The sequence below is a fragment of the Ranitomeya variabilis genome, chromosome 4, assembly GCF_051348905.1.
Source record: "Ranitomeya variabilis isolate aRanVar5 chromosome 4, aRanVar5.hap1, whole genome shotgun sequence".
NCBI lineage: Eukaryota > Metazoa > Chordata > Amphibia > Anura > Dendrobatidae > Ranitomeya > Ranitomeya variabilis.
Genome location: NC_135235.1, coordinates 693,402,268 through 693,422,392, shown reverse-complemented (window position 1 = coordinate 693,422,392; position 20,125 = coordinate 693,402,268). Strand labels below are relative to the sequence as shown.

Sequence of the window (20,125 nt, the reverse complement as noted above, 5' to 3'; positions counted from 1 at the left end):
GATGTTCATTAAAAGCACTTAAAGAATGATGATGTTTTGAAAGAAAGTATTGATAATGCTGATATGTAAAAGTTATATGTAGCCAACTGGTTGATTGTAAGAAATGTTTAATAATGTTAATAGAAGAATGAGGACAGGAAGTGAACCCGTAGGGGTTAGTGGTGAGTCCTCCTAGGAGCCATACAGAAATGGCTCAGTGATCTTGAACTGAAAGAAAAATGATATGTTCTATACTGTGTATAGTAGTGGAAGGACAGTAGGCCCGGGCGGAAAGGGGCGGTCCTGTACAGAAAGGAGAGGCAGTAGGTCTGGAGCAGTTAGGACAGGCGGTCCTGCAGATTTAAAGAAGGAGAATGCATAAAAGTTAAGTAGCCTTATATGTGAAATAAGAAGGTCTTTAGTGGATTTAGCGAGTACGTCCTTAAAGACAATGTTAAATTATTGTTCAAAGATTTTGCACTTAGTAGAATACCCGGTTGGGTAAGAGAAGTTATTTATAGTCTGTTATTCAAAGTATTTAACCATGTTTGTAACGTTCAAGTGTCCTCACCTCCCATAAAGGGAAGCTCTGTTAAAAAGTTTACTTGTACTTGCATTTTAAAAATTGTATGTCTTTTTGCTGACATGTATTGTTGTTTTCTTCCCAGTCCAGGAGTACTGGATTTAACCGGGGGGGAGTGCAGCGCCCCAGAGTCCTGGTCGTTGCAGTACTGTGGCTCCGCCGCTAAGGGGGGCTATGGTACGTCTGATGGCACTGAAGGAGTTCATCTGACCAGGTATCACAGACACCAATACATTTCACAGTCTGGCCTCCAGGGGGAGCTAAGGGTACTATTCATTAGGCCACTCCTCACAGTCTGGTAAAACTGGGGGTTAGATAGGAAGTTAGAGAGAAAGCTGACTGGGTTGGAACCAGGCAACACCTTGTGGCAGAGGGTGTTGTAGGGGAAGATTCAGAGGGGTCCCTGTCAGGGGTGGGATCCTGACAGAGGCCTAGCAACCAGAGAGAACGTTACGGGACCGCGCCTGCACGATATAGCGGCGGTACCCTAAGAAAGGACAAGAAGCGAGGTTTATTGTGCTGAGTGAGAAACGAGATCAACGCAACAAGGAGAATACCAGTAGGAGTCGTGCTGTAAGACGGGGCAACATCCTATTGAGGCGCATAACCGGTGGCCGGAACACCGAGGAAGTATAGAGCTCCAAGCCAAACTTCAAACCTACGGCAGGACAGTCAGTTACAGGCGGGCTGTCTCACCCAGACCCAGGAAGACACAGGGGGTAACAACAGGAGTGGGGCAACGCTCGAGTCCCGGAAGAGCTCCGAGCCTCCCCGTCATACGGGTGCGTCCTAACCGTAAGATCAGGGGGACGTAGAGGGAGAAGATCAGAATCGAGTTGTGAGGGAACACGAGAAACAGACACAACAGTTGTGGGTGCTATCCCGTAAGCACAGCAGGGGAGGACCACAACACACAAGCGCAGGAAGGTAGGCACAGATTTCCACCTGCAAAGGGAACTCTGGAGGTGCCATCGGACTGGCCGGACTTGCGCAGCCCTGTTAACCGTATTCCGGATTGAGGACTCAGAAGCCTTCAGTAAAGAGGTAAAGAGACTGCAACCTGGTGTCCTCGTTATTGACCGCGACCGGCACTACACCGCACCATAACATCAGCACCATACCACCACCTTTCATTGTGCGCCCCTCAGCAGGGTCACGGACCGGGTCTAGCCACCGTGACAACCCCAGAAAAGAGACTCAGAGGCCCGGTACCGGGTACCCCTCGGCCCTGCGGCAGTGGGGGCGCTACATTTGCTTTCACACTTCCGTCTGCGTTGCCGAGCAGGAAAGATCGTGAAAGTGATATTTCCTGCTGGGCATGCGCAGTCTGAAACACTGGATGCAAGGTACAGAAAAACGTTCCCTTGAACATACACGAGTGCACGATGGACGCAACGTGTGGCCATACATTGCAATCCGTCAGCAATACAAGTCTATGGGAAAATGCAGGATCCTGCAAATTTTTTTGCAGGATCCTGCATTTTCAAAAATCGACGTATTGCGACGGTAGCAGACACACTGTGAAAGAGGCCTTACTGAAATAATATACAGCACTATTTAGCATACAATAAAATAAACAGGCCACATATTTGCTAGTGTGGTATTTCCGTGAGTGCCCTCATATCTGTGTGCTCCAAGTTTGGTCATTGTAGGCCGGAGGACCACTGTTTTTACTGTGTGTTACTGAAATTATATACTGCACTATTTAGCATACAATAATATAAACAGGCCACATATTTGCCAGTGTGGTATTTCCGTGAGAGCCCTCATATATCTGTGTGCTCCAAGTTTGGTCATTGTAGGCCGGAGGACCACTTTTTTGGCTGTGTGTTACTAAAATTGTATACAGCACTATTTAGCATACAATAATATAAACAGGCCACAGATTTGCCAGTGTGGTATTTCCATGAGAGCCCTCATATACCGTATATACTCGAGTATAAGCCGAGATTTTCAGCCCAAATTTTTGGGCTGAAAGTGCCCCTCTCGGCTTATACTCGAGTCACGGTCGGCGGGTGAGGGGGAGAGGGTGCTGAGGCATACTTACCTGCTTCCGGGGCTCCTGGCGCTGTCCCTGCAGTCCCACGGTCTCCGGGTGCCGCAGCTCTTCCCCTGGTCAGCGGTCACGTGGGACCGCTCATTAGAGAAATGAATATGGACTCCATTCCCATAGGGGCGGAGCCACCTATTCATTTCTCTAATCAGCGGTAACGGTGACCGCTGACAGAGGAAGAGGCTGCGGCACCGAAGACCAGCTGTCCGGGGGAAGGAGCGGGACGCCGGGAGCAGGTAAGTATTACATATTCACCTGTCCGCGTTCCACACGCCGGGCGTCGCTCCATCTTCCCGGCGTCTCTCCGCACTGACTGTGCAGGTCAGAGGGCGCGATGACGCATATAGTGTGCGCGCCGCCCTCTGCCTGATCAGTCAGTGCAGAGAGACCCTGGGACGGGACGCTGAGGAGCTGCAAGCAAGAGAGGTGAGTATGTGTTTTATTATTTTTATTGCAGCAGCAGCAATGGCACAGATTTCTATGGCACAGATTTTTATGGCACATCTATGGGGCAATAATGAACGGTGCAGAGCACTATATGGCACAGCTATGGGGCAATTTTGAACGGTGCAGAGCACTATATGGCACAGCTATGGGGCAATTATGAACGGTGCAGAGCACTATATGGCACAGCTATGGGGCAATAATGAACGATGCAGAGCACTATATGGCACAGCTATGGGGCAATTTTGAACGGTGCAGAGCACTATATGGCACAGCTATGGGGCAATTATGAACGGTGCAGAGCACTATATGGCACAGCTATGGGGCAATAATGAACGATGCAGAGCACTATATGGCACAGCTATGGGGCAATTATGAACGGTGCAGAGCACTATATGGCACAGCTATGGGGCAATTATGAACGGTGCAGAGCACTATATGGCACAGCTATGGGGCCATAATGAACGGTGCAGAGCACTATATGGCACAGCTATGGGGCAATAATGAACGGTGCAGAGCACTATATGGCACAGCTATGGGGCAATAATGAACAGTGCAGAGCACTATATGGCACAGCTATGGGGCAATAATGAACGGTGCAGAGCACTATATGGCACAGCTATGGGGCAATAGTGAACGGTGCAGAGCACTATATGGCAAAGCTATGGGGCAATAATGAACGGTGCAGAGCACTATATGGCACAGCTATGGGGCAATAATGAACGGTGCAGAGCACTATATGGCACAGCTATGGGGCAATAATGAACAGTGCAGAGCACTATATGGCACAGCTATGGGGCAATAGTGAACGGTGCAGAGCACTATATGGCAAAGCTATGGGGCAATAATGCATGGTGCAGAGCACTATATGGCACAGCTATGGGGCAATAATGAACGGTGCAGAGCACTATATGGCACAGCTATGGGGCAATAATGAACGGTGCAGAGCACTATATGGCACAGCTATGGGGCAATAATGAACGGTGCAGAGCACTATATGGCACAGCTATGGGGCAATAATGAACGGTGCAGAGCACTATATGGCACAGCTATGGGGCAATAATGAACGGTGCAGAGCACTATATGGCACAGCTATGGGGCAATAATGAACGGTGCAGAGCACTATATGGCACAGCTATGGGGCAATAATGAACGGTGCAGAGCACTATATGGCACAGCTTTCTATGGTACAGCTATAGGGCAATAATGAATGGTGCAGAGCACTATATGGCACAGCTATGGGGCCATAATGAACGGTATGGAGCATCTATTTTTATTTTTGAAATTCACCGGTAGCTGCTGCATTTTCCACCCTAGGCTTATACTCGAGTCAATAAGTTTTCCCAGTTTTTTGTGGCAAAATTAGGGGGGTCGGTTTATACTCGGGTCGGCTTATACTCGAGTATATACGGTATCTCTGCTCCAAGTTTGGGCATTGTAGGCCGCTGTACTTATTTTTTGGCTGTCTTATACTTAAATTATATACAGCACTATTTTGCATAAATTAACTTAAAAAAGGGCCCCCAAAATTGAATACAGTCTGTTAGGTCAGGCTGAGGCCTGCCTGGTGTTTGGGTTTGAAAAATCGTAGATTTGCAGACATACTGATCAGATATTATTTCGCTACTAATAAAGACATTTGTGTTGAGCATTTGAAATAGTGCAGTAGTCCATTTAAAATGGTTAAGGCAAGGGGCAAGGGACGGGGAAGTGGATGTGATGCTGATGGTGCATCCAGAGGACGAGGCCGTGGCCAAGGTGAAAGTGGGCAACAACAAAGACCCACATGTTCTCACTCGACCTTCCTGTCCCAGTTTCTAGGGGACCGCAGCGCACCACTATTGAAGCTAGAGCAGTGTGAAACGGTTGATGGTTTTATACCGGATAATGCTTCCAGTCACTTATCCACCTCCACCACCTTGTCTTCCACACGGTCAAGTCTGAGTAGCCATGAGTGTGGCCAGGATATTCCTAACCCTGATCCTCCTTCCTCCCACCATGCCGAGTGCCCTGAGACAACTGATCCCACACTTGAACACTCTGAAGAGCTGTTCAGTTTTCCATTTAAAGATTCAGAAATCCTGGCGGTCAACTTGAAGTGGGGAAAGATGAGATCGCATGTAGAGCTGCCCAAAGCTTTGACCAGCCCTGGTCACATGAAGGTGATGGTGTGAAAGTGTCACAAGAGGTGGACGATGATGAGAAACAATTGCTAGAAAGTCAGGAGGAGGAGCAGGGTGCAGATGTGGACGACGAGGTGGTGGAGGACATAGTAACTGACCCAACCTGGCAGGAGGACATGCATAGCGAGGACAGCAGCACAAATGGGGAAGGAGGCATATCCCGCCAACAGGCAGGAAGAAGCAGTGTGGTGGCCACAGACAGAAGGCATGCATCCGTTCCCAGTAACACCAACATGAGGGAAGTTGCCATTCCAACTGTTAGATCTTCCCGAGTCTGGTTATTTTTTAAAGAATCTGCCGATAACCCCAAACAGGCCATTTCCAGCACTTGCCATGCCCGCATCAGCAGGGGTAGCAAAACAACCAGCCTGACCACCATCAGCATGATCAGGCACATGCAAGCAAAGCACCCGACTTTGTGGGCCGAACCCCAGGCTCCAGGACCACTGCCTGCTGATCATACCACTACTTACTTCTTCCACTATTTTGCATAGAAGCCAATCCCCAGTACATCGTGCATGTGAAGATGCCTCTAGCCCTGCACCTGTTGTAGCCCTCAGTCAAGCAGCACCATCAGCAAGCCAGTCTATGTTCTTGTCCCAGCACAGCGTTCAGTTGTCTATAACCCAGTCTTTGTAACGCAAACGTTAATATCCCGCCAACGCCCCACAGGCCACAGTCCTCACTTCTAATATTTCTCTTCTGCTTGCGCTAGAAATGCTGCCTTTTAGGCTTGTTGAGATGGAAGCTTTCCGCAACCTGATGGCGGCGGCCACCCCAAGTTACTCGGTCCCCAGTCACCATTTCCCCATTTCTCCCGGTGTGCCATACCAGCATTACACCAGCATGTGTCCCACAACATTACCAGTGCCCTCAACAGTGCTGTTACAGGGAAAGTCCACCTAACCACGGACACGTGGACAAGTGCTTGTGGGCAGGGACAGTACATCTCAATGATGGCACACTGGGTTAACATAGTGGAAGCCGGGACCCTGTCAGACCTTGGGATGGAACACATCCTCCCCACGCCGAAGATTGCTGGCCCTACATCAATCAGGTTGCCCCCACAGTCTACAGCTCCTGCATCACCTCCTGCAGAAGAGTTGTGGACAGCTCTGAAAGAGCAGTCAGATGTTTGGATGATACTGCTGAACCTGCAGCCAGGTCATGGTGACAATGGCTGTAACCTGGTGGTGGCTCTTAGGCAAGGTGAGCTCACTCACGTACCTTGCTTGGCCCATGTGCTTAACCTCGTGGTTCAACATTTTCTGAAAAGCTACCCGGAGCTGCTGGATCTGCTAGTGAAAGTACACCGTCTGTCTGCCCATTTTAGAAAGTCAGCTAAAGCTTCAGAAGCCCATCCCGTGCTTCAGCAGCATTTTCATTTTCCAGCTCACCGACTGTTGTGTGTTGTCCCCACGCGCTGGAACTCTACGCTGCATATGTTGTAAAGGATTTGTGAGCAGAAGAGGGCTATTGTTAACTACCAACATCAACAAGGCTGTCTAATTTCGAGTCAGACTCCACACATAAGACCTCAGGAGTGGACATGGATGTCAGACATATATAACATCCTCCAAAACTTTGAGGACTGCACCAAGATGGTGAGCGGCGATGATGCCATAATTAGCATCACCATCCCGCTTCTCAGCATTCTGAAAACCTCTCTGCTCATGATCAAAGAGTATGCATTGCAGCCGGAGCACTAGGACATGGAGCAAGGAAACATACAGGGGGACTACACTCAGCCCAGCCTCATGTCTTCTCAACGTGGATTGGTAGGCAATGAGGAGGAAGAAAAAGAGCTACTTTCATGTGCTATAGACGGTACTACAAACACATCTGTATTAGCTTCTGTTCAGCGGGGATGGCCTGAGGACAGGGAGGAGGAGGATGAGGATGAGGAATAGGAGGACAGCATGGTCAGTCATCCTGTTGGTGAGGACACGGAAGTCTTGCCTGTTAGCTGTCTGGCATGCATGGCTGACTTTATGTTGCACTGCATTTCACGTGACCCTCGGATTATCAAAATTTTGGGTGATTACTGGTTGGTGACACTTCTAGACCCACGCTACAAGGAGAACTTTCAATCTCTTCTGCCTGAGGCAGAGAGGTGTACAAAAATGTTGCAGTACCACAGGGCCCTTGTAGCGGAATTACTTAGAAAATTCCCATGTAAAAACGCTGGCAGCAGATGTCAGAGTTGGTTGTACAACCAAGGAGTCCAAGCGAGAGAGACAGAAGTGCAATCCAGCTCAGGCAGGGGAACAATGGCCAATTCTGGGAGTTTTCTCAGACCCTCCCATCGTGGCGGCACAGAGGCAAGGGGTGCTGTTACAAGAAGTGCAATGTTTGGGAAGATGGTGAGAGAGTACCGTGCAGATCGTTCAAAAGTCCTCTGTAATTCCTGTGTGCCTTTTAATTATTGGGTATCCAAGCTGGACATGTTGCATGCACTGGCTCTCTACACCTTGGAGGTCCTGGCCTGCCCTGCTGCTAGCGTTCTGGCAGAGCGGGTTTTTAGTACCGCTGGTGGAATTATCACAGATAAGCGCATCCGCCTGTCAACTGAAAATGCTGGCAGGCTGACTCTTATAAAAATGAACAAGGCCTGGAATGGGAAAGACTTCTGTAAACCACCAAGTGAAACCAGCGAAACATAACCTCAAATACATTCTCTCTTTTGGGGAGGTGTATTCTCATGCAACTCTTCACAACCACATGGGTATACGCGTCCACATTTGGTCTATTTGTTGTTCTCCTCCTCCTTATCCTCTTCCAGAAACACTAGATGACCAGGGTGAATGTGCTCTGTACTGTTATAGGCCAGTGATTTTTGGGCACGGGGGTTGTGAAGGCACTATTTAATTTTGTAAAAATAGGACCCCACATTGGGGAATTAGGCATTACATTACATTAGGTCTACTTCTTAAGTCTGTCTCCTGCAATGTGTCCTTTAACTGACACTAGATGACCAGGGTGCATGTGCTCAGTACTGTTATAGGCCGGTGATTTTTGGGCACGGGGCTGTGAAGGCACTATTTAATTTTGTGAAAACAGGACCCCACATTGGGGAATTGGGCATTACATTACATTGGGCCTACTTCTTAAGTCTGTGTTCTGCAATGTGTCATTTAACTGACACTAGATGAACAGGGTCAACATGGCCTGTACTGTTATAGGCCAGTGAATTTTGGGCAAGTGGGCTGTGATGGCACTATATTTTTAAGTCCAAAAGGACACCACATTGGGCAATTGGGCATGGCATTCCATTGGGCCTATTTCTTAACTCGGTCTCCTGTAATCTGTCCTGTACCTGCCACTAGATCACCAGGGTGAACATGCTCTGTACGGTGCATTTTGGCCAAGGGGGCTGTCATACCAATCTTTTATTTAAAAAAAGGGGAATTGGGCATGACATTACTTTGGGCCTACTTCTTAACTGGGTCTCCTGCAATCTGTCCTGTTCCTGCCAGTAGATCAACAGGGTGAACGTGGTCAGTACAGTGAATTTAGGGCTAGGGGGCTGTGACGGCACTATTTTAATCAGTCCAAAAAGGACCCCACATTGGGGAATTTGGCATGGCATTCAATTGAGCCTACTTATTTACTCTGTCTCCTGCAATGTCTCTTGTTTAACTGCCGCCAGATCACCAGGGTGAACGTGCTTTGTACTGTTATAGGCCGGTGAAGTTTTGTCAAGGGGGGCTGTGATGGCACTAGTCTATTTTTACAAAAAGGCTCCCCACATTGGTGAAACCACATCCTTGTTGGCAAACACTTCATAACATTTGTGTACCTTAAAGAGCTTACTTGAAAAACTCATTATTGTGTTGCCTGGTTGCTAACATTGGACACAATACACTTCATATAAATTTGATAAAGCAATGCTGTTACTTTGCCTCAGTAGTTCATTATAAAAATATAATAAATATAAAAATATAGCTTTGTCCACTATATTAGTTTCTCTCCTTGCGAGCCTTAACTTTGTCTGCCACAAATGTACAAATGGAGAATATAAAAATGGCGATTTGTAAACAAGATTGAAATACTGTATACCGAATGCATTCAGACAATCACATAGCTTTATTTCTTGTAAAACATTTAGAGATGTGACAGACAATGCTCATAGTGACACAATCTTGATAAATGTTTGTTTATTCACTTCACAAACAGTTCTAAGCCTCTATATGTTTGCTGTTTGTCATTGTAAAACATTAAGGTTTACTGAAACTATGCCGGTGGTGGTTTGATCTAAATCCTTGTGGCTTTTATTTTCTAGGGGTTTATGTCCCCTCGCCTGATGACTCCTGGATATCTCAGTTTCATCCAACCTTGAAAAATGGCCACTTGAAGGTGTGGGTGAAACTAGAGTTACTACATAGTGTTACTCACTATATAAGACCAGAGGAACGTGACTAAGACAGATGCCAAAACTGGGGTACCTGTGCATGTACAGTGTGCTGATACCTGCACAATTGGGGATGCCCATGCAGTGTAGGTAATCTCACAGGGGTTCTCTGTCTTGGTGTTGCTTCTTTGATATTCCAGACGGATGATGTTTAAAAGCCTTTTTGTGATGATATAAGTATACTGTATGTAGTTAATCTTCATATATACATAATCAAAGATAAATAGCACACTAAGGGGACCTAAAACCTAACATTTAATATATCTATCAAAATGACATGACACAACATACAAAGATAAACATGTGTATTACCAACAGTTGGTCAAACAATTATCTAATAATTAAAAGAAATCAGAGTAATGGTACTCCAAGCAGAATAATGCTCTCAAATTCACAACTGCTTATTCAGCTAGCATGTCTGTACCTTTATACTATGTGGAGTTTCTAAAACAACACTTCCTGAGATGGTTCAAGAGGAAGAACCGTGCTTTCCGCAGCAAGATCATTTTCATGCATGATAATGCACCGTCTCATGCTGCAAAAAACACATCTGCATCTCTGGCTGCGATGGGCATAAAAGATGGTACTCCAAGCAGAATAATGCTCTCAAATTCACAACTGCTTATTCAGCTAGCATGTCTATCCAAACTCAGCAGAGTGGGTGAAAAATTATATATAGCAACGCTGCTGCCTGTACCATTATACTTTTGCTTAAAGTTTGTGAAACAAATCAGTACCACTGATGATCACTATGCTTGCAAAAGACAATACAGAGACTGAATAATATGGAGCAATCTCACCCGTTTATGAAGATGCCACATGAAGGATGCACTCCCCTATTCAGTCAATCAATGATCCAACAAATTGATGCATAACTCCATAGACCTTTTCCTATTCAGAACCACCTCCCTACGCGTTTCTTTCCAGAAAAGGAAATCATCGGGGGATAGGACGGTCAAGTAGTGGTCTTAATGATGGAATACTCAGCCATCATAAGTATTCACATACACTGTGTTCCAAATTATTATGCAAATAACATTTCCTCATATTTTCTCTAAATTACCTATCTGAATTGCAGTCATTGTTATTTTCCGGTCATCTACTATTCTAGTATAATTGCAATGTTTTGGAACAAACTGCCTATGAAAACAGTATCTTTTAAAAAAAAAATAAACACTCAAAATGCATGTTCCAAATTATTATGCACAGCAGAGTTTTCAACCTTTTTTTTAATTTTGAACAAAAAAATGGTCAATTGTGAAGTTATAAGCATTATCAGCTTATTACAAAATGAAATCAAACAGTTTTCAAGTGAAAACTTTATTCTAGGTGATGTTACATTTGCACATAGGACCCCTTGTTCAAAAGAAGCTTCTGAACTCTCTCGTCCATTGAATTTGTCAGTTTTTGGATGGTTTCTGCTTCAATTGTTTTGCATGTGGACAGAATACCCTCCCAGAGCTGTTGCTTAGGTGTGAACTGCCTCCCGCCATCATAGACACTCCTTTTGATGATGCTCCAGAGGTTCTCAATGGGGTGAGGTCAGGAGAAGATGGTGGCCACACCATAAGTTTGTCCTCTTTTATGCCCATAGCAGCCAGAGATGCAGATGTGTTTTTTGCAGCATGAGACGGTGCATTATCATGCATGAAAATGATCTTGCTGGGGAAAGCACGGTTCTTCCTCTTGAACCATCTCAGGAAGTGTTGTTTTAGAAACTCCACATAGTATAAAGGTACAGACATGCTAGCTGAATAAGCAGTTGTGAATTTGAGAGCATTATTCTGCTTGGAGTACCATTACTCTGATTTCTTTTAATTATTAGATAATTTTTTGACCAACTGTTGGTAATACACATGTTTGTCTTTGTATATCGTGTCATGTCATTTTAATAGATATATTAAATGTTATGTTTTAGGTCCCCTTAGTGTGCTATCAGGGGTGAACCTAGCCTTTCTGCTGCCTGAGGCGAACTGCAGAATGACACCCCCCCCACACACACGTAAAATCAGTACAAATAAATCTGGTTTACTCTTTACTCACCTAACCTGACGCATATGTAAAATATATTCCTATTTAAAAGTGCATGTTGCATGTCGCATGTTGTCGCATGTCATCGCAGCTTGTCGCATGTCGCCGCATGTTGTTGCATGGTGTATGTTGTATGTTGTATGTTGTGTGGAGTATGTGCACACAGTGTAGACGGGTCCGGCTCTGCTACACCTGGATGCCTGACATCTAGATGTAGCAGAACCTGCAGATGATCGCCGGAGATAACTCTCCAGCGATCACGTACACTACAGCGTTCTCACAATCAGCTGATCAGCTGTTTGCGAAAACCAGACTAGTGACCGGAGATAAGTCCCGGTCACGTGCACAGCAGTTCTCGCAATAAGTTATCGCGAGAACTGCAGTGGACGAGGGACTTCCGGCGGCGGGACAGGTGAGCCGGCAGACATGCGTAGTAAGCTGCATTTACGCAGTTTCTACGCATGTGACTAATCATTAGATGCGATTTTATCGCATCTAATGATAGTCTATGGTACATTTACGGCGTGGTGACAGAGCATCGCTGCATTGTAAACAGACATGCTGCTTTCTGAAAAGACGCGCCGCATGTCCGTTTCCGCGGGTCTGCCGCCTGCATGTTTTACTGCATAGTGGAGACGGGATTTCATGAAATCCCCTCCACTATGCTGTAACATCTGGATGCTGCGTGTTTGACGCTGCGGCTCTACGCAGCGTCAAACACGCAGCATTTCCTGAAAGTGGAAACATACCCTAATGCTTGAAGTCTGGGGGCACTTAAGGGTTAACAATAGGAAGCCCTTTACTTTCTTTTCCCATCCACCCTGTCCAGGCTGTGCATGTGCTTGTCTGCACCATTTCTCTAGTGCTCACAAACAGTCCACAGCTACAGTACTTCTCTCCTCCCAAATGAGTCACAGTCTGATAAGCTGCAGGCACCAGCCAAGAAAGCAAAAAAAAAAAACTCAGCTCAGTCATGCTGCAGAGCCAACTCCTTTTATTCACAGCAGGGAGCCGGCTCTTTGTATGGGCTCGTTCACAAACGACACATCACTAGCATGTGGGGGGTGGGGAATGATGTTTTTTATACTTACTGCTGCCGGAGCAACCAGCAGGTCGTCAGGAGGAGACAGGGCACCTCTGCACCTCAGCCCGGGCCAAGTGGTAACGGTGAGTCACCTCACCTGCCGCTGGGCACGCCGCACATTACCTTGTTTGTAACACTGCACTGTCAACAAGTGTCAGAGCAGGGATTGCAGGGAGAGTCGGCACCATGTGTTCTAACTTCTGACTGCCGCTCTGCCGCCCCCTGTCTTTAGGAATGCTCTGCTGCTTGAGGCACAGTATTCAACTTGCCTCATGATAGCAATGCCACTGTGTGCTATTTATCTTTGAATTTGTGGGTACCTCCCTTTTTTTCTAAGAGGCTGGTTGACCTTCAACCCTTTGCTTATTTCTATATACGTAATCACTATATTGATTTAATCCTTATATGTACTTATTACCTTTTGTATGTTAACACATAAAAAAAGTGTATGCACTCACACTATTCAATCATACTATTCCTTGAATTTTGTAGTTTGCAATAAAATTGCCTTATATTGCAAGTATTAGCCTTTTTAAAGCTGTATCTGAACCTTAGTGTTAAAAACATGTCAAATAAAATTGCCAAATTCTCCTGTAAATAATTGTGCAAAGAGGGAACCATCATACCATTAAAAAATACGAGTGAATTTTCCTGGGCCCATCCAGTATGTGGGTTCCAAGGCCTAATGGGGTGCATATGACTGACTATGCAGCAGGGCTCGCCTTCCTGCCAACGTATAAAACAAAGGAGTACGGGAGCACAAAATGCATATTGTGAAGTGGATTTTCATGGGCCCATCCAGTATGTGGGTTCCAAGGCATAATGGGGTGCATATGACTATGCAGCAGGGCTCACCTTCCTGCCAATGTATAAAACAAAGGAGTATGGAGCACAAAATGTATATTGTGAAGTGGATTTTCATGGGCCCATCCACTATGTGGGTTCAAAGGTTTATTGAGGTGCATATGAATTGGCAGCAGGGCAGGCCTTGCATTCAATGCAACACTTTTTCAGGAGGCCCTCTTGTACATCTTATGACAGGGGTATTGCGGTGCGTCATAATTCTTTGCAGCCCATCCACTCACAGCATAGGCTACAACAGCTTAGGAGAACCACTGTTTCATAATGTGAATGGAACCATCGGGGGTTTCATCTGTCATGTCACTCAGAGATTTAGATGTAATCGCCCATGTAAGTGCTCAGCGTAGCGCGCAGGATAAATGTGATCATAAATGTTATGTAAAATGTTAAAGAAAAAATGTCCAGCTTCACCGAATCTGTGAAGAAAAGTTTTCTTTATTCACAAACTTAAATATGGAGGATACAAACTTCAGCACAAACCATATGGGTACAAATCTTAACGCGTTTCTGGAGACTAAGCTCCCTTAATCATGACAACAAGATCTGCTGAAGTTTGTATCCTCCATATTTAAGTTTGTGAATAAAGAAAACTTTTTTCACAGATTCGGTGAAGCTGGACATTTTCTTCTTTAACACTTTACATAACATCCTGCGCACTACGCTGAGCACTTACATGGGGGTTTAGATCTAAATCTCTGAGTGACATGACAGATGAAACCCCCAATGGATCCATTCACTATAATGAGGCAGCAGAGTTACTCTGGATTCCGTCTGGCCTATGTTCAGTGATGTCTTTCTTTTCAGAAGTGCACAAAACTGGCTGATGGCACTTTTATACAATTCTAAAAAGACAGACACCGCTGGATCACAGTCCACAGTGCCTCCATCAGCCTCATTATAGGGAATTTTCTGCCAGGGATTCCGTCTGTATCGCGCATTTCAGAAATTTACATGGAGACCCCAGTGCAAGCGCTCAGCGCAGAGCGCATGATAAATGTGCGCCGAAACTTATTGCAATCTGCGATCTTTAGGAGGCAGAATAAAAAAAACATACAACAGCAGGTGAAGAATTAGTTTCATTTTTTACGCATTTCCGCGTGCGGTATAAGTGAATAGGTGAGTTTATTCTTCGGGTTGGTGCGATTACAGCAATACCCGATTTACAGTTAGGTCCAGAAATATTTGGACAGAGACAACATTTTTCTCATTTTGGTTATAGACATTACCACAATTTAATTTTAAACAAAACAATTCAGATGCAGTTGAAGTTCAGACTTTCAGCTTTCATTTGAGGGTATCCATATTAAAATTGGATGAAGAGTTTAGGAGTTTCAGCTCCTTAACCTGTGCCACCCTGTTTTTTCAAGGGACCAAAAGTAATTGGACAATTGACTCCAAGGCTATTTCATGGACAGGTGTGGGCAATCCCTTCATTATGTCATTCTCAACTAAGCAGATAAAAGGCCTGGAGTTGATTTGAGGTGTGGTGCTTGCATTTGGAAGGTTTTCCTATGAAGTAAACATGCAGTCAAAAGTGCTCTCCATGAAGGTGAAACAAGCCATTCTTAAGCTGTGAAAACAGAGAAAAAACCCATCCGAGAAATTGCTACAATATTCGGAGTGGCAAAATCTACAGTTGGGTACATCCTGAGAAGGAAAGAAAGCACTGGTGAACTCATCAATGCAAAAAGACCTGGGCGCCCACGGAAGACAACAGTGGTGGGTGATCGCAGAATAACCTCCATGGTGAAGAGAAACCCCTTCACAACAGCCAACCAAGTGAAGAACACTCTACCAGAATGATGGAAAGAGAAAAGTATGGCGAAGGCTTGGTACAGCTCATGATCCAAAGCATACCACATCATCTGTAAAACACGGTGGAGGCAGTGTGATGGCTTGGCCATGCATGGCTGCCAGTGGCACTGGGTGACTAGTGTTTATTGATGATGTGACACAGGACAGAAGCAGCCAAATGAATTCTGAGGTATTCAGAGCCATACTGTGTGCTCAGATCCAGCCAAATGCAGCAAAACTGATTGGTCGTCGTTTCATACTACAGATGGACAATGACCAAAACATGAAGCCAAAGCAACCCAGGAGTCTATTAAAGCAAAGAAGTGGAATATTCTTGAATGGCCAAGTCAGTCACCTGATCTCAACCCAATTGAGCATGCATTTCACTTGTTAAAGATTAAACTTCAGACAGAAAGGCCCACAAACAAACAGCAACTGAAAACCACCGCAGTGAAGGCCTGGCAGAGCATCAAAAAGGAGGAAACACAGCATCTGGTGATGTCCATGAGTTCAAGACTTCAGGCAGTCATTGCCAACAAAGGGTTTTCAACCAAGTACTAGAAATGAACATTTTATTTAAAATTATTGAATCTGTCCAATTACTTTTGGTCCCTTAAAAAAACAGGGTGGCACATGTTAAGGAGCTGAAACTCCTAAACCCTTCATACAATTTTAATGTGGATACCCTCAAATGAAAGCTGAAAGTCTGAACTTCAACTGCATCTGAATTGTTTTGTTTAAAATTAAATTGTGGTAATGTCTATAACCAAAATGAGAAAAATGTTGTCTCTGTCCAAATATTTCTGGACCTAACTGTATATCAGGTTTTTGTGTTTTTCTGCTGTTTCACACTAAAAGATGCTTTTTATTGTGAAAACTAGTTTTTTCAGCAACCAATTTTCAGAGCTATAATTTTTCCATATTTTAGCTGACAGTCATGTTATGACTTGTTTTTTTTTGCAGGACCAGCTGACCTGCTACCATTTTCTGGCATTTGACATTTTTTATTGTTTTCTATTCCGATTTTTGGGAGACAAAATGAACAAAAAACATCAATTCAAGAATTGCTGTATGGATTGTGTTTTAAACCATTCCGCCTGTGGTGTAATTTGTAAGATAGCTGTATTCTTCAGGTCAGTACGATTATAACGATACCCAGTTTATTTTTTTTTTTTATGTTTTGGCGCTTTTACACAATAAAAACTATTTTATAGAAAAAAATTATTATTTTTGCATCGCTTTATTCTGAGAGCTATAACTTTTTTATTTTTCTGCTGATGGAGCTATATGGCAGGACAAGATGACGTTTTCAGCAGTACCATTTTAATTTCCATTGGTCTTTTAGATCACGTTTTATTGCACTTTTTGTTCGGCAGTATGGTGAGAAAGCATTGATTTTTGCCTAGTTTTTTATTTATTTTTTTACGGTGTTCACTGAAGCCATTAACTAGTGGGACATTACGGATGTGGGGATACCAAATATGTGTACTTTTATTGTTTATTTTTTATTTACATAAATATTTATTTATCTGAAAAATAATATATATTTTTGATGGTTTTTCCTTGCTTGGGGAATTTAAAAAAAATATATTTTTACACTTAATATTTTTCTTTTTACATTGTCCCATCCTGGGACATCACTGTATGGTGTCAGATTGCTGATCTGATACTCTGCACTGCAGAGTATCACATCAACATCAGACAGGCAGGGAATTATGCATGTCAGCGCCTGCTCTCAGCAGGCGTGCACAAGCCTCATTCCCTGCAGGACCCTGCGGCCATCTTGCGGCTGGGGGTCTTCATGGAGACCATCAGGACAACGCGATCGCATCGTGTTGTCCTGATGGAAGCACACAGGGAGCCCCTTTCCTGCACAATGCTCATCTATGACACTGTCACTGCTGACATGGGCATCGGATGGGTTTAATATATCTACAGGAAATTTTAAAGCACTTCACGCTTCCCTCTGCCGGCATGCTTTTTGGAGATGGAAATTTCATTCTCCAGCAGCTGGCACCTGTCCACACTGCCAAAAGTACCAATACGTGGTTTAAAAACAACAGTATCACTGGGCTTGATTGGAGAGCAAACTCTCCTGACCTTAACCCATAGAGAATCTGTGGGGTATTGTGATGATGAAGATGAGAGACACCAGACCCCACAATGCAGATGAGCTGAAGGCACCTATCAAAGCAAACTGGGCTTCCATAACATCTCAGCAGTGCCACAGGCTGATCACCTCCATGCCACCCCGCTTTGAAGCAGTAATTGATGCCAAAGGAGCCCCGACCAAGTATTGAGTGCATTTACTGAATATGTATTTTAGTAGGTCAACTTTTGGGATTTTAAAATCAATTGTTCAAGCTGGTGTTATAAAATTTTAGTGAGATCAACCTGTGTTTCACTTTGTAACTATTTAGCTATGTAAAGGTAGAGAAAGTATTAGCGCCCTCCATTTCAGGAGAGATTGTGCAGTAATCTGAATTCTTTAGGATCAAAAACATAATGAAATTTATGAGGTGGAGTAAATACATGAAACCAGAGCTCGAGCCATGCCAACTCATGAAGGAAGAGAAGGAAGATTCATCTAACAATATATCAGGGCTTTAGGGAGCCAACAGCATCATTACCCTCCACTTTCTCTTACAGGCCCAACATAATATTTTTCTAGAAGTGATTTTCTAACTTATCAGCACATTCTATGTACGCTGTAATTTCACTTTGTCTATTACCTGGTGATGTGAGGGGCTGGGGAACCTCCATCATGACGCCTTTGTACAGATCTTTGTGTCCTTCTAAATACTCCCACTCCTCCATGGAGAAATAGACAGCGACATCCTGACACCTTACAGGAACCTGATACATACAATGATACCGTCATTCCCCGATCACTTCATAGCATTACTGTATAATGTCCCAGCATTCCCAGCAGTGTCACCTCTCCGGTCAGCAGCTCATTCATCTTGTAGATGAGTTCCAGGATCTTCTGGTCATTAATGTCCTCATGTATTTGGAGGTGAGATGGAGGCCCCGTGATTGGGCTCAGGGATCTTCCCAATCCCTCAGACACAGGGTCCTGACTGCAACCACTAGAGGTCTTCTTCACTACTCTGTAATCCTGGTTATGGAGAGACACATTAATAAATCTCACTACAGACATTTCCAGAGTCCTCACCTCTCCAGTTCTGTCCATCTGTTATTCCCATAGATAAGAATGATGTAATGTGACGTCATCAGAATCTCTCACCTCTCCAGTAAGCCGGAAGAGGATCTCTAGGGTGAGGTGTAATATCTTCTCCGCCATCTTGTCTCTGTCCATATCCATCAATGATGGGTAAATCAGGAACATTTTCTTATATAGAAGATCTTCACTGAGAGGATCCGATATTGTAGAGACCTGAATGAGAAGATGAGCCAATGTAACATCATAAAAATCCTGTGTAATAATACAATTACTGGAGATAATAAGGGGAACATATGAGGAGATTTATTATTTTACAGTATTTAGTTTTCTTCCCTGACATCTACTAATAAAACCTATATATTTAGGCCACAGACAACAAGCAGTTTCTTCCTCGGAGTCGGCAGCTGAATACGTTCCTCATAGACTAATCTTCCATAACGCTAATTCTCGTCTCATTTACCGACACTGGAATCGCCATTAGCAATACTGCAGGAGATATTCATTACACGTGACAGGAGAAATAACTACTTAATGATGAGGACGACATCTTCATCTTCTACTGCGGCTCTAGGAACAGATTTGTCCAGAGTCCGTCACTGACTCCATCACCACCGGCCGTCTATATGAAGGTTTCCCGTCTTCCCAACACTGTAATCTTCTATCAGGTAGAAGTATTGAAACACGGCACTCATACAATGGAGGATGGGAAGTGCACAAGCAGGGTGTCCAGCCCAAAAATATCCAAAGATAGAAAAAACCTGGCACTCAGTGATGTAGCGTGAAATTTATTTATTTTTATTATGCATCCATAAAGCAATTAGTTTGGTTGAATGTTTTCGGTCCACATCCGGACCTTCATCAGAACAAGTTACTAACAAAACAAAAAATACATATATGTATGAGCATAAGAGGGAAAAAAATCAAAATATTGCACATCTCAACAGCGCATATTTAAACACTACAAAAACAGAAACCTTTGACTTGTCATAAGAGATCAGGCAAGTGAGGGCAATCGTGGAAAATGTTCCCAGTGGCAAAAGTAATCCTAATTGATGGAGTGTGCTGTAGGCTGGTTGTGAATTCAAGATGAGGAGTGGTCAGATCGGTTGAAAAAAAGAGGGGATAAAACTGAGCTACAAACAACGGGAAAGACTCAGTATTATAATATTAAAGGTACAAGTGCTCCAACGTTTAAGTGCCTGAAGAAAATAATCGAAAAAGACCTGGTATAGTGGAGAATACCAATGTCCTGCCATATGTAGATCCAACAGGGATTTCAAAATGCCTAGGGAATTTGAATAATATATTGATTAATCAAAAAGGCAGCACATTGTGGTGTGGATCATATTATTCTGGTCATAGCACACATATTATAAAAGACACCTGAAAAACGAGGACATTAGTTATATGCTCCTGTGGGAAATCTGAGAGCGTAAACCAGTACAGCGTTGAAATTATAAGAGGGACAAAGGGAGAGTTGTTGCTAAGTCCAGTTAATGGCCATAATAAATGCTGCCA

The 20,125-nt window shown here is 44.2% G+C and overlaps 2 protein-coding genes across 2 annotated transcripts in view; both read right to left on the bottom strand.

The window, feature by feature from the left end:
* The window catches only part of LOC143767631 (uncharacterized), an 850,082-nt gene that overhangs the window by 788,367 nt on the left and 41,590 nt on the right, over positions 1-20,125 (bottom strand). The gene's annotated exons all lie outside the window — the stretch shown is intronic.
* Positions 1-20,125, bottom strand: part of LOC143767067 (uncharacterized) — a 96,307-nt gene that overhangs the window by 75,240 nt on the left and 942 nt on the right. Inside the window, exon 2 of the mRNA XM_077255089.1 lies at positions 18,156-18,279. Within this exon, the coding sequence (XP_077111204.1) occupies positions 18,156-18,279 (124 nt within the window). The remainder of the gene's footprint in view (positions 1-18,155; positions 18,280-20,125) is intronic.